The sequence below is a fragment of the Malania oleifera genome, chromosome 13, assembly GCF_029873635.1.
Source record: "Malania oleifera isolate guangnan ecotype guangnan chromosome 13, ASM2987363v1, whole genome shotgun sequence".
NCBI classification, from domain to species: domain Eukaryota; kingdom Viridiplantae; phylum Streptophyta; class Magnoliopsida; order Santalales; family Ximeniaceae; genus Malania; species Malania oleifera.
The window spans coordinates 38,347,019-38,362,207 of NC_080429.1; the positions used below are offsets into that span (position 1 = coordinate 38,347,019).

Here is a 15,189-nt window from a genome sequence, read left to right on the forward strand (position 1 = left end):
TGCATGCATTATTACAAATCAAAGATAAAAATTAAATGCGATACAATTCAAAACATGTCTTCTTCTTTTTGCTCTTCTTTTCATGGAATGGGCCTGAGTGTGTGATCTTTATGTTCCTTCTAACTTCCATGTCCATTACCTCATGTGTGTGCTGAATCATGAACCTGTTCAAAACACTAGGCACACACATGAGACACTTGTGTTTGTCAACATCAAAATAGAAATCAAACTCAAAAGGCCAATACAAAATTAAGTGATCATATGAATTTAAATATAATTAAAATAAAATATGCATAAATTTCAAAAAAAATAGTAATAAAGCCAACTACAAAAAAAATACTTTTACTATTTTTCAATTTTCATGTTTAATAATATTTTTGTTGTAAAATAAAATTTGAAAGTAGAAAAATTAAGTAAAATAATTATAATACATTTTTTTTATTATAGTAATTTTTTAATGTGTATTATTTATAATTTTATTGATTTAATCATATTTTTATAATATTATTTGATTTAAAAATGAAAGTGAACATTTTTAATTAAGTTTTAAATTTGTATTAGTTTTGTAAATGTTAACCAAACCGTTTACTTTTTTATGTCTTTAAATTTGGAAATTATTTTGTGTTTGGCACACATGTAACAAACACATTGCTATTGTTTGATAGGTCTTTGAATTCATGGCCTCTTCTTAAGATCTCGTAGATATATGAGTAGCAGTGATAAATCCAATACAAACAAGACTATCCACACAAATAATTATTTCTTTAATAGAATCTCTCTTTTAAAGTGTCTCTCAATTGGCACTATTATCTTTTTTTTTTTTTTTTTAAATTGGCATTATTATTGATTGATTGTTTTAGTTATTTTTATCCTTCTAAATTTAGAAAAAAATTTTGATATATTTAGTACGTATTTATGGGATGTATCATCAAGTCGCGAAATCAACCTAGTAAATTGTAGTTGTCTACTTTTTTTCATTTTGTATTTCTACAACCTTTCAAGTTATCGCTGAGTTGAGCATTTTACAAAAGGTAATTCGGACTCCCACACTCTCTCCCTGAATGAAGTAAAAACAGTAGTGCTCACAGACGACGCAATCGCAATAATGGCGATCCCAATCCCCTCTCGTCAGCTCTTCATCGATGGTGAGTGGAAGCTATCTGTCAAGGGAAAACGCTTGCCCATCATCAACCCCGCCAGCGAGGAGACCATTGGTTTCTCTCTCTCTCTCTCTCTCTCTCTCTCTCTCTCTCTCTCTCTCTCTCTCTCTCTCTCTCTCTCTCTCTCTCTCCTCTCTCTCTCTCTCTCTCTCGTTTTTGGCTCTCGTTTTTGTGTCTGCTATAATTACCATTTGAAATAATTTTGATTGTGTTTAGGATTTCATGTGTTTCCACAGACGACACCATAATATATGGGGTAATTTTATGCACTCATGAGCAAGTATATTAGAAAAAAACAGATTATTAAGAAGTGACACCAACAAAAAGTAATTATATAGTTCTTCAATTAAAAATAACTAAAGAAGTAAAAGTTGTGTGCAGAGTCATATTTCATGTCATCAAGCACATGACCTGCACTTAGAAAGTTGCAATCTCAAGATAAAGAGATGATTTTAAAGCTATTATGGGTCCTAGTAATAATCAATGCAATCCAGTCCATGTAGAGTTCATCGGACAAAGAATCAAAACGATCAAACAAAGGGAAAAATTAAGAAGGGGTTAAAATATTTTTGAATCTCTCATCTCACATTGGATCTACCAGCTGCATGATTTGTGGGGAAGCTATCCGCCAGCTGCATGTCCCCACTGTCACCTTTGTTATCATCAGGACAACAATAATGGAGGTATCTAAAATTTTTGGTCTTAATAATATTTTTGCAAAAACGAAGATGTGTGATCTTTGATGTTGAGAACGTTCAAAGATAAAAATAAAATAAGTATTTCTCCAATAAAGATTAGCAATAAAAAATATTTGGAGAAATTAGGATTTATGCTCAAAAGTTGTTTTTGCAATAAACACAATCAAAATAAATGCCCAAACAAAATACTCTCTTAAAAATGTTGTAAAGAAAGAATCAAAGAGAGTTTGTAGAGTACAAACATTTACCCTAAAAATAATTTTGCAATAAAAATATAAGTGGGAGAAGTTTGATTAAGAAAATGATTTGAAAGGTTTTTGAAAATAATCAAAGTTGCTAATCTTGACTTATGAGGGGGTATATATAGAGTTTTAGAAATTTATGACCGTTGGGGATATATTGGAAATTTTAGAAAAGTTTAATTAAATTTTAATCCCAATTACCACGGTAAAAGCACGGCAACCCGAGAGGTTCGGTCGCCCGACGCCTAAGGTCAGTTGCCTGAACACTCACAATGGCCTAGAGGCAACTTTCTAGTTCGGTCGACCGTGGCCAATGGCTGGTCGCCTAAGCCAGGAGATTTCCCAGGCCTTCGTGGTTTCGGTCACTCGATGAGGGGTTCGGTTTGCCGAGATGGTATGTTCGGTCGACCGAGGGTATTTTGAACTGATAGTTTGGTTGGCCGGGGTAGGTAGAAAAAGTCGACTTTAAGGTTCGATCGATTGTGGAAGATTAGTTCAAATCTGGGTCGGTTGCCTGAACCAAGTCAAAGATTTGACTTCCTGCTTGGTCGGTTGACTAAAGCTTTTATAACGTCAAAGGACAGTCGACTGAGGCTTAGTCAAACATTTGACTTTCAGCCTATGGTGTGTTCGATCGACTGAGCTGATTATAACTAGAGGGGTTCGGTCTACTGGGCTTTTAAATTAAGCCCAAAAATCTAATATCGGTCGACCGAAGTCTTTGTAAGTCATAATTTGATCCTAAAGTAATATTAAAATCTTTGTAAGATTTTATCTTTTTATGAAAAGATTTTGTATGAAGTGTAGGTGATCTAAGGTTAGTCTACGCTCATCTGAACATTCAATTCATATCACGCAGATACATGTATTATTACAGACCAAAGATAAAAATTAAATACAATACAATTCAAAACATGTCTTCTTCTTTTTGCTCTTCTCTTCATAGAATGCGGTTGAGTGTGTGATCTTTACGTTCCTTCTGACTTCCATGTCCATTACCTCATGTGTGTGCTGAATCATGAACCTATTCAAAACACTAGGTACATACATGAGACACTTGTATTTGTCAACATGAAAATAGAGATCGAACTCAAAAAGCCAACACAAAATTAAGTGATCATATGAATTTAAATAAAATATACATAAATTTCAAAAAAATAGTAATAAAGCCAATTACAAAAAAATACTTTTACTATTTTTCAATTGTCATGTTCAATAAAATTTTTATTGTAAAATAAAATTTGAAAGTAGAAAAATAAGTAAAATAATTATAATACATTTTTTTCATTATAGTAATTTTTTAATGTGTATTATTTGTAATTTTATTGATTTAATCATATTTTTATAATATTATTTGATTTAAAAATGAAAGTGAACATTTTTAATTAAATTTTAAATTTGTATTAGTTTTGTAAATGTTAACCTAATAGTTTACTTTTTTATGTCTTTAAATTTGAAAATTATTTTGTGTTTGGCACGTATGTAATAAATACATCAATATTGTTTGATAGGTCTTTGAATACAAGGCATCTTCTTAAGATCTTATAAATAAATGAGTAGCAGTGATAAATCCAATACAAACAAGACCATCCACACAAATAATTATTTCTTTAATAGAATCTCTCTTTTAAAGTGTATCTCAATTGGATCTTTTATTTTTCTAAAATTGGCATTATTATTGGTTGATTGTTTTAGTTATTGTTATACTTCTAAATTTAGAAAATAATTTTGATATATTTAGTACGTATTTATCGGACGTATCAGGTTGTCCTGCAATCAACCTAGTAAATTGTAGCTGTCTACTTTTTTTCATTTTGTATTTCTAGAGCCTTGCAAGTTACCGCTGAGTTGAGCATTTTAGAAAAGGTAACTCGGATTCACACTCTCTCCCTGAAAGAAGGAAAAACAGTAGTGCTCACAGACGACGCAGTCGCAGTAATGGCGATCCCAATCCCCTCTCGTCAGCTCTTCATCGACGGCGAGTGGAAGCTACCCGTCAAGGGAAAACGCTTGCCCATCATCAACCCCGCCACCGAGGAGACCATTGGTTTCTCTCTCTCTCTCTCTCTCTCTCTCTCTCGTTTTTGCTCTTGATTTGCCGCTACTATGCTGTGAGAAAATGATGAAAGGAAGAGAATTCTGCAACTTGGAAATGGTTTTGCTTTGATACTTGGAAATTTGAAATTGTACCTCATTAATTAACTCGAGTGTTTAGTGGTTCCCAAGTAGTGATAGTTTTGGGTTGAATTGTTTTTTAGGGATGTAATCAAGCGTCGCATTAAAGGGAACACTGTTTTGGGTTTTGAATTTTCCCTGTGAATCTGATATGTAGAGATCGGACTTGTTTTCTAGGTGATATTCCGGCAGCCACCAGCGAAGATGTTGAACTTGCGGTGGATGCGGCGCGGAGAGCACTCGCCTGGAAAAAAGGGAAAGATTGGGCTACTGCTCCTGGGGCTGTTCGTGCTAAGTACTTACGGGCTATTGCTGCTAAGGTATCTGATTTGGGTTTTTGTTAAACTAGTTCTTTTGCCTAGTAGATTTGTTTTTGTTTCTGCAAGTTAAATCTTGATGCTCATGTTTAAGTGGGTCGTGATGCCCTTTTAAGTTGACCATGGATTTGTGTGTCCTTGTTCAATATTTAATCAATGTGACCTTCTATTTATCTGGGGTTGAAGATGCATTAGGCCTTGAGGAAAAAGGGTTGGAATTCTTACTTTCAGTTGCCAACTACGTCCCTCATATGACTTCATTTCTTCTTTCTAAATGGTTATACTTTATTTTAGTTTATTGCTGAATAAATCTAGTGATCAGATTGCGCCAGAAAATTTATATCAATTCTTTTGTGGTATGACTCCAAAGTTTCTGAATTTATCTAAAGAGCACTATTTTTAAACACAGGCATGTAGTTCATGGCCCTGTCACCTTATGCATCTTCTGTGTAAGGTCTAATTAGTGCAAGATGACCTCCATATTGAAAACCTTAAGGTTTGTTTTGTAAAGGAAGGTGGTGGGATAGTCGTGCAAGCAGAGAAGCAGGGCTAGGAAGGATGGCATAGCACAAGATTGTAGAAGAAATAGAAATAGAAGAAAAAAGAAGTTATGTAGGTAATCTCTAGGTTCCCAGGAAACACTTTTTGTGGCCCAACTTAAATGTGATATGATAGCTCAGTCAAATTCTGAAATTTATATCGCACTAGTTTTTCGCTACAATGACATACAGAGGCTTCCATTCCACTTTGAGTCAGATTAACCTAGTACTAAGCCCTAAAAAACAAACAATGATGCAAATAATGCTATGCTAACAATGCTACATAATGCAGATCATGCTATGCTAGAGTCAAATGTATAACTCATCACTATTTGCACTGGCTTGAGCAAGAATGCCATGTAACTAACTGCAGTAGTTACTCCAGATGTTAGATTCATTTACTAGAAATGTACCATTATTGAGCTAAAGGTTAATTAAGAATTATTTAATCTTACCCCTATATGGATTATGATTGTTCCAATACTAAAAACTCTACCCCTATGTCTGGAGAGGCCTTGATTTGAATTTGTATTGGATTTGGATAAGATTTGATACAAACTTGTATTGAAAATTTTCCAAATCCACCCAAATTCAAATCCAAGTTCCGAAATCCATGCTACCACATGCAGCATACAAAGAATTCCAAATTTCCTGTTCTAGTTTAGTAGCACAAAATATATCATTTTAGCTATGTTTAGTTATGCATACAACAGGCATAAACTTTTCATACTATTTGAATTGCTCTTCTTTATTGTAAAAATACAGCCATTCACTTTGGACTGTTTAGCTAATAATGAACTTATATTTTTGGGTTCAAAATATTTCTGGATTATATGTCTGGGAGATATTACATTAAATAATATATATATATATATATATGTATTTTTTTCTTCTGTCCATTCACAGTGCTACTAGCTGTCATATATTAACCTCTTTTGCTTGTTTATACTTTATAGAGAAATTTGCAGAAAATATTATGCTGATATTTAGTTAGGTTTGGACTGAACTTTGACATAGTTTCTGTTTGGCTGGTGCTTTATTTTTTCACTTGAATGAAATCAATTTATTCAACTTTATATTTGGCCTTCAGAGGTTGACTGGTCCTGTTTTGTTTTAGGCATCCTGAATACTTGCTTTATTTGTCTGTATGCACTATGCAGATAAAAGAGAACAAGTCTGTACTGGCAACACTTGAATCACTTGATTCTGGGAAGCCCATGGATGAAGCGGCTTGGGATATGGTATGCTTCTGGCTCTGTGGAATAAACTAAGTTAACAATTTCTTAGGTTGCCTCATATTTTTGTTTATGTCATCCAGGATGATGTTGCTTCATGCTTTGAATACTATGCTGACCTTGCTGAAGGCTTAGATGCAAAGCAGAAGGCTCCTGTTTCTCTCCCCATGGAAACATTTAAAAGTTATGTTCTAAAGGAGCCCATTGGGGTTGTTGGGTTAATTACTCCATGGTAATTTTTCCCTTTCTTTTAATATTCTATGCATTTACCCTTCTTTTGATGGTCTATGATTATATTTTTAGATTTAATTGACTTGGTGATTGTGCGATGTATATGTCAACTGCAATTCTTATTATATTTGCTTACTACCCTGCTCCCTCCCTCGTCTTTTTATCTACTTTTTTTTTTTTCTCTATTGCTTCTTTTTTATATCAATGAAAAAATATCCTTCTTTTCTAGGGGCCTCAAGTTCTATTCGCCCTTCCCCTTGTCATTTTATTATTTTAGTGCATTTGACTTGACCTAATCCTTTCTTTTTACAGTTGCTGCTTTTGTTTTCACTGGATGTGGCGAAGTAACCTTTGCTCTGGTTAAATTTTACTACCTCAATCTTTGCTCATGTTGAATTAATCTTTTCTTTCAAAATTTTTTTTAAAAAAAGTTGCACCAATCTTTATTTATTTATTTTATTGAGGAATTCAAATCATCTACCACATTCCTTCATATTAAGCATGCATATGGAATGCATTCTTGTTTTTAGAGTGGCGGATAAGCAACTAATCTTGTGCCAGCATCCTTTCATGTTGACCAAGCGTAGATGGGCAAGAGAATGCGGATTTTACATAGTTAATGATTTATCAAAAAATTGGTTAAAAATTTTTTGGTATTTGATCCTGAATAGCCTAAAAGACTGGGTACTGAGGAATTATTATTGCGGGTATATAGATGATGATGTTTACTTGCTGCATTTGGTGGCCATAATAAGTCAGTCATAATGATGATCTTGACTTCTGATTTACTCTGATTTCCTTTATGTTTAGGAACTACCCGCTCTTAATGGCCACGTGGAAAGTGGCACCTGCCCTGGCTGCTGGCTGCACTGCAATACTGAAGCCGTCTGAATTGGCCTCTGTGTATGCCCTTACTTATTTCTGTGAACATTGGTCATATTGTTTTTTGTTGATTCTTATCACCTTACTTTTAATTTCAGGACCTGTTTGGAGCTGGCTGAAGTGTGTAGAGAGGTGGGTCTTCCACCTGGCGTCCTCAATATTTTGACTGGGTTGGGCCCTGAAGCTGGTGCTCCTTTGGCATCTCATCCTTTTGTAGACAAGGTTCAGCTGTGTACTTCTCTTAATTGGATATCTTTACTTTTCTTTCCACCGTGTTATAATAACAAAGCTATTAGTTTTTGATAGGTTGCTTTTACTGGAAGCAATCCTACAGGAAGTAGGGTCATGGCCGCTGCAGCTAAAACCGTTAAGGTTTGTTAAACATTTACAGCATGATTATTTCATTCTTTGGTAAAATCCTTGTTAGTTTGTCATCCTATGTAAAATCAATGCGCTTACTTGGCAGCCTGTTACAATGGAGCTTGGGGGAAAGAGCCCAATTCTTGTATTTGAGGATGTTGACATTGATAAGGGTTAGTACCTTATGAATCAAATTTCGTGTTAAGATGTCCACACCTTTCAAATAATAGAATTCTCATCAACCTCGTGTTACACAAAATGAAATTTTTAGCATTTGAACCCTGATGCATTGGGAAAATTTGCAGGTTTTATTGTGTTTCTTGATATTGATGTTTGTTTACTCCCACATTTGTCATCCATACAGCTGCTGAATGGGTTGCTTTTGGTTGCTTTTGGACAAATGGTCAAATCTGCAGTGCAACGTCTCGTCTCCTTTTGCACGTGAGTGTGAAAGTGTGATGCTAGTTCTCCTTTTATTTACTATATTAATTTCAATCAAGATAACTGGCTCTAGCTATTTGTCCTTTTGCCCTAGGTGTTTATTTGCTTTTGCTATTATTATTAATTTGTAAAAAGGGTATGCATTAAAAGGGCATCATGGGGATGCCAAACTGTAGTACAAGAAATCAATCATCCTATAAGGTGTCACAAAAATAAAAAATTACATTGATCTCATTCGCAACAAGTCCGCTATGCCCAACTAGTAACCACAGCAAACCACTGCTATTTGCTGTATTGAAGCATTGAGATTGAATTTTTGAAAACCCTTCTGTTCTGCTTTTTCTAAGCACACCAGAAAATTGCAAGAGGAAGGAGAGACAAAACCTTCCTCTTTTCCTTTGTTGCCCGAATCCCTCTCTAGGCCTAGACTATCCCTCCCACAAATCTAGCAGTAACTCAACTTTGTCCAAGAAGAGAGAGAGCCACATTCCAAACATTTCTATTCCAGAGGCAGTGGAGAAGGGTATGATCTATTGATTCAGCCTCAACCATGCAAAGGGCGCATCTATTGGCCATGGAGAACCCCCTTCTTTGAAAGTTATTAAGGTTCAAGATCTCACCATGAGTTGCTACCTAGGTAAAGAAAAGCAACCTTATTTGGGGCAGCTGTCTTCCATAATTGAGATAAGGGGAGTGGATGTTGTTGATTGATTCTTGGGTAAAAGGTTTCTTGTAAAAGGATCTGACAATGTAGGCCCCATTTTTGTCCAAGGACCAAACAGGGAGGTCATGAGATTTTGTAAAGATGACTGTGGAAATTAGTGAGTTGGTGAATTTCCCAATCTCCCATATTTCTATAAAAAGAGATATTCTAGAAAAAACCCATCTGATGATTGTAGACACCCTAATTTTAATCAGGCCTTTTCAAGAAGACCTCATACCAAACCCTCTCCCACGCTGCTTGTGGACCCCACACATCTTTGTAGGTCCCACGCTAGTTGTAGACCCCACATATCTTTGTAGGTCCTACACTACTTGTAGACCTCACACATCTTTGTAGGTCTCAAACTACTTGTGGACTTCACACATTTTTGTAGGTCCTACCATGCTTGTGGACCCCACAATCTCTATTGGGCCCCACATGGTTTGTGGGCCCCACATCTTTAGTACGCTAGTTCAGATTCTTACATTTGATGCACATTATTCCATTTTGTATGCTAGTTCGGATTCTTACCTTCCCTTTGGTATACTAGTTCGAATTCCTACATCCGTTGCACGTTACCCTATTTGGTGCACTAGTTCAGATTCCTACATCTAGTGCATGTTATCTCCTTTAGTATGCTAGCTCGGATTCTTATATCCGGTGCATGTTAGCTTGAGTTCCTATAACCCTTACACGGCTCGTGGACCCCACATGGCTTGTGGGCCACATATATCTCCATTGGGCCCCACATGGTTTGTAAACCTCACATCTCCTAGTACGCTAGCTTGGATTCCTACATCCGATGCACGTTACCTCCTTTGGTACGCTAGCTCGAATTCCTTCATCCATTGCACGTTACCCCATTTGGTATGTTAGCTCGGATTCCTACATTTAGTGCACGTTACCTCCTTTAGTATGCTAGTTCGGATTCCTACATCCGATGCACGTTACCCCATTTGGTATGCTAGTTCGGATTCCTACATCTGTGCACGTTACCCCATTTGATACGCTAGTTCGAATTCCTACATCCGGTGCACGTTACCTCCTTTAGTATGCTAGTTCGGATTCCTACATTCGGTGTACGTTACCTCCTTTAGTACGCTAGTTCGAATTCTTATATTCGGTGCATGCTAACTCGAGTTCCTATAACCCTCACAAGGCTCGCGGACCTCACATGGCTTGTGGGCCCCACATATCTCCATTAAGCCCCACATGGTTTATGGGCTGCACATCTCTTGGTATGCTAGCTTGGATTCCTACATCCGATGCACGTTACCCCATTTGGTACGCTAGCTCAGATTTCTACATTCGTTACATATTACCCCATTTGGTACGCTAGTTTGGATTCTTACATCTGTTGTATGTTACCTCCTTTAGTACACTAGCTCGAATTCCTATATTCGGTGCATGCTAGCTCGAATTTCTACATCTGGTGCACGTTACCTCCTTTAGTACGCTAGCTTGGATTCCTACATCTGGTACACGCTAGTTCGGGTTCCTATAACCCTCACGCGGCTTGTGGGCCCCATATCTTTGGTACGCTAGTTTGAATTCCTACATCCGGTACATGTTACCTCTTTTAGTATGCTAGTTCGGATTCCTACATCCGGTGCACGCTAGCTCAGGTTCCTATAACCCTCACGCGGCTTGTGGGCCTCACATTATTTGTTGACCCCACATATCTCTATTGGGCCCTACTTGGCGTGTGGGCCTCACACATATCCATTGGGCTTCGCACGACTTTTTGGACCCCGTATATATTTTTATTATTATTATTTATCTAATTTATCAAATGCAAGCATGCTTTGTTCCCCCCATCATCACTCATCCCATGTCTTGTTCCCATCTTTATCATTCATCCCATGTTATATTCCTTTCATCATTTTTCACCCTAAGTCTTGTTCCCCTCTTTATCATTTATCCCATGTTATATTCCCTTCATCATTCTTCACCCCATGCTTTGTTCCCCCCATCATCACTCATCCCATGTTTTGTTCCCCTCTTTATTATTCATCTCATGTTATATTCCATTCATCATTTTTCACCCCATGCCTTGTTTCCCTTTTTATCATTCATCCTAAGTTATATTTCCTTCATCATTCTTCACCTCACGCTTTGTTCCCCTCTTTATCATTCATTCCATGCTATATTTCCTACATCATTTTTCACCCCATGCTTTGTTCCCCCCATAATTACTCCCTTATGTCTTGTTTCTCATGCTTGCCCTCAAGTTAAGTTTATAATTAGTCTTCTCATTCTAAGCACAAAAGAGGAGTTTTTCTTGGTGGAAGGAGAAGATTTCGAATATTGAAGTATTCTATTGTAAGTTTGTGAAACTTGTCTCTCTCTTTGTGGGTAAGGAGTGAGGTTATGTTTCATTCTCTTAAGAGATCAAGCGGTCGACCAATCCTGTTTCCTACCGGTGTTGGGTCACCCCATCTGACGAAACCACTTTGTAGTGCCTCGAGTTAGAGTTCAAGAACCACCATTGGGAAGATGCTGTAGATTGATCTTTGTAAACTCACCAACAGGAAAAGAAGACCGGAGGAGAGGAAGATGAGAGGTAAAACTAATAGACTTTCTCTTCCTGGATTACATTTTGAAGTGTAATAAACGAGGTATGAAGTTGTGAATCGAGGACTCAAACCTAAAGTTATGTTCAACCTTGAACCTAAACCCCGCTTATCTCTTTGCGAATTATTCGAACCCTTGAGTTGGTATGAAACTGGCTTACTGTTTTATTTAGTATGTGATTTTTTTTTCTTCTCTTTAAATTCCTAATAATTCGAAAAACCCATAAAAAAATCATAAAATGCCAAAATAAAATCACAAAAGTTTTTAGGAAAAATTCCAAAAATATTTTCAAACTTTGACTTCTATGAGTTTTGTCTTAATTTTATTTGTGCTATTTTGAAGTTCAGAAAAAATATTGAAAAATCATGAAAGTCACATAAATGTTTTCACACTTCAAAAAAAAAAAAAAAAAAAAAAAAAAAAAAAAAAAAAAAAAATCATAAAAACATTTTCAAGATCCAGGAAATCATTTTTACCTTAAATGAGCCCAAAACCTCACAAGGTTTCGAAAATGTCATCTTTCCTTACTTAAAAAAATCCTATAAATTTCAAAATATCTGGGAGTTGTTTTTTGTAAAAACCCATTATTTTGATTTTTCGATCCCGATGATTGTAAAGAAGGGCGTTGAGCTTTTCGAAGCACGATATGCCCTGGTTCTGAAGGAATACCTATATGTTATTTTTTTCGGGTATTTGTTTTACAATTTTCAAAATGGAGTGATTTTAAAGGCTTATTAAATTAATTTTGAGATAATTTTTGACTAATTTGGTACCGTTCATAAGAACAGACGCGTAGGGGGTGCGAATACCTTCCCCTCGCGTATCTGTACTCCCGAGCCATTCTCTGGTAACGCATACTGATTCTGCCCTTAATTGGATAGTAATCAAGTGTTCTAACTACACTAAAAGGTTAGTAAAGATTCCATTACACCATTTTTCACGAAAATTTAAGTTCACTTTTCATATGCTTCATTTTGCGTGGGAACGTCGCGACAGCTTGGCGACTCTACTGGGGATGATTGAGAGTCGACCCAGTGATTAATTGTCGATTATCCCAATTTCAAATATAATGAACCTTTTGAATACCCCCTTTTCTTTTTGTGCAAATTGATAAAACTGATGGTGCATAGGTAAGTAATTACGCATATTAATAATCGTAAGTTTTTGACCTACCTTTTATGTTCGAATAAGAGGCAATTGATGCTTGTGAATATTTGCCATGTTGCGCATATGATTGGTTGGTAAGCATGTGATTAGTTGAACAAATTTCTAACATGTAATGTGTTGTATGTATTCGATTGTGAATAACGAATAGATGAATGTGGGGTATAGGGTGTAGGATAAAATGGACGAACTCACACACCTTCACAACTCTATACTCGGGCTTTCCTTTTTAGAATTAGATAGGGGTGTACTAGCGTTTGTCCTTTCATAACTTAAGCTTGATAGGACCCGCGAAGCACTCCGCTTAGTGCGAGCTTTGTTTGGATCTCTACGAGGGAGGATGAAGTTTCAATTTGGGAACCTTTTGTCTATAGGGATTAGAGTTTAACCACACATGCTTATCCAAAATCCCTTACCTAGGATAGAGTCTCGAAGAACCTTGTATATATCCACCCAGGGTTTGAGATAGGAACTCCATTCTTCTCCAAGAGATCTTATAGCTATACATGTTTTCTTTGAATTGCATGGTAGTATTACTAACATATTGCATACATATAGGCATCCCATCCGCTTTATCAAGGTTCCGAGAAAAATTAGGGTCATTCATGGAGGATGCAATAATTTACCAGGAAACCGAGTCTGTGGTACGATTATATTCTGAAGACCAACAGAGACAATGGGGAGACAGCCTGAACAAAGAGTCAGTAGTGAAGCTATTGGCCAAAGTCTGTATATATACCCGGTCAAGCCCACTGGATGAACTAAAGACTATTTGGAAAGGGTGGACACCACAACACCGTTTGGAGTTCTCGCAATTATATGGCCACATCGGTTTTTTGTTGCACGTATCGGTGGACCTTCAGATGGTGAAGGCGTTAGTTGATTTCTAGAATCTCTCGTACACCTGCTTCACAGTCAATGGAATAGACATGGTTCCTGCAATCGAAGAGTACACGTCACTCCTACATTTGATAAAACAACGATCACCTTATCAGATTTATACGCCCGATTCTCGAGCTTCCCTGACAAGAGAATTGCATAATGTTGCTGGAATCAAGATTCAGCGAGCTGCAAGGGAAGACGAGAAAATCACTTGGAAGTGCCTAAAGGCATTGTTGTTAGAAGAAGAAGGTAAGGAGACTCAGATGCATCTGCTAGACCTGACCATATATGGTCTGGTTATATTCTCCAAAGAATTAGGGACCATCGACCGAACCACCATTTCTTTTGTGGCACAAGTGAAAAATGAAGTTAATCCAGTCCCAGGTATTTTGGCAGAAACTTTACGATCCCTCAACAAATGCAGGGATAAAGGTCAAGAACGATTGAAGTGTTGTGTTCCTTTACTCTATGTTTGGTTCGCTAGTCACCTACTAAGCAACCGAGGGGCGTACCGTGATACATTTTCAGCTATCAGAATTCCCTTAGTGGAGTTTGAAGGGGCTCAGCAGATAGTCTAATGGAGCAACCCGTATGGAATGAAAAATTACATAAATTGGGAGGTTCGAGACTAATATGGTAAGCGCCATGGATGAAGTGTTCCGGCATGATATACCGGTGTGGAAACCTCCCATGGGTCCTATTACTAGGTCCATGGGGAGGAGTGACATATGCTTTTCTGATGGTCACGAGGCAAATGGGGGCATCTCAATTTGTACCAACAACCCACAGGTTGACAAAATCAGACTTCGCTTATACATCAACGGATGCCCAGAATCAGATCAGGAAGTTCATAGTGGCCTGGAAACACGTGCACTTGGTAGACCCAAGTGAGGAAGCAATTGCAATTCAGGAGAGCCACGAGGTATGACGGTTCAACCGGGTGAACCCCTAATTCAAAGGAACTTTCGGAGCCCTTGCTACTCATGGCCAGTCATCGAAGGATCCACAATTACATATGAAGCCACACTCAAAGAAGGAAACAGTATCAGAAAGTCAACAGACGGAGCGGGGGAAGGAAGAGCTAGTTTCCTTTTACCGTAAGAAAGTCAAACGGTAGAAAACTTAGCTCGCGCTGTCATAGAGAGAAGTTGTGGCCTTGAGAAAAGAGAGACGGACGCTTCGAGCTGCACTTGATAAAAAATCCAAGACATCGGAAGGTGCAAAGGCTAAAATTGAAAAGAGAACCCTCGACATTCAAGAATTAGACGACTAATGGGATCAACAGGGGAGAACCTTTTGCTAGGCACTGGATAAGGCTGAACCATTCATAGAATAGGCCAAGTACCGGGAGGACAAATATCGAGTGCTAAAGCGGAGAGTGGATAGATCGGCACCTAGAGGGTCAGAGCCAGCCCAAGAAGGCTCACTCCGTGTCAACAAGAGCAAATGGGACAATCAGAATTCTCCGTCCGTGTAGTACATTCGAAAGATCCATGTATTTCATGAAAAGTTGTAATGAAATGATGATTTTTTCCTAAACCTTGGTCGAAACACATAGGCTGTATAATTGTATTTACTAATTCATG

The 15,189-nt window shown here is 37.2% G+C and overlaps 1 protein-coding gene across 1 annotated transcript in view; it reads left to right on the forward strand.

Annotated features, from left to right (window-relative positions):
* The first annotated feature begins 3,682 nt into the window (after positions 1 to 3,682).
* Positions 3,683 to 15,189, forward strand: part of LOC131145605 (aminoaldehyde dehydrogenase 2, peroxisomal) — a 36,460-nt gene continuing 24,953 nt past the window's right edge. The window contains exons 1-9 of the mRNA XM_058094778.1: positions 3,683 to 4,147; positions 4,453 to 4,595; positions 6,292 to 6,372; positions 6,450 to 6,598; positions 7,408 to 7,500; positions 7,578 to 7,701; positions 7,786 to 7,851; positions 7,946 to 8,012; positions 8,204 to 8,280. Coding sequence (XP_057950761.1) covers positions 4,039 to 4,147; positions 4,453 to 4,595; positions 6,292 to 6,372; positions 6,450 to 6,598; positions 7,408 to 7,500; positions 7,578 to 7,701; positions 7,786 to 7,851; positions 7,946 to 8,012; positions 8,204 to 8,280 — 909 coding nt within the window. The 5' untranslated portion in view covers positions 3,683 to 4,038. The remainder of the gene's footprint in view (positions 4,148 to 4,452; positions 4,596 to 6,291; positions 6,373 to 6,449; positions 6,599 to 7,407; positions 7,501 to 7,577; positions 7,702 to 7,785; positions 7,852 to 7,945; positions 8,013 to 8,203; positions 8,281 to 15,189) is intronic.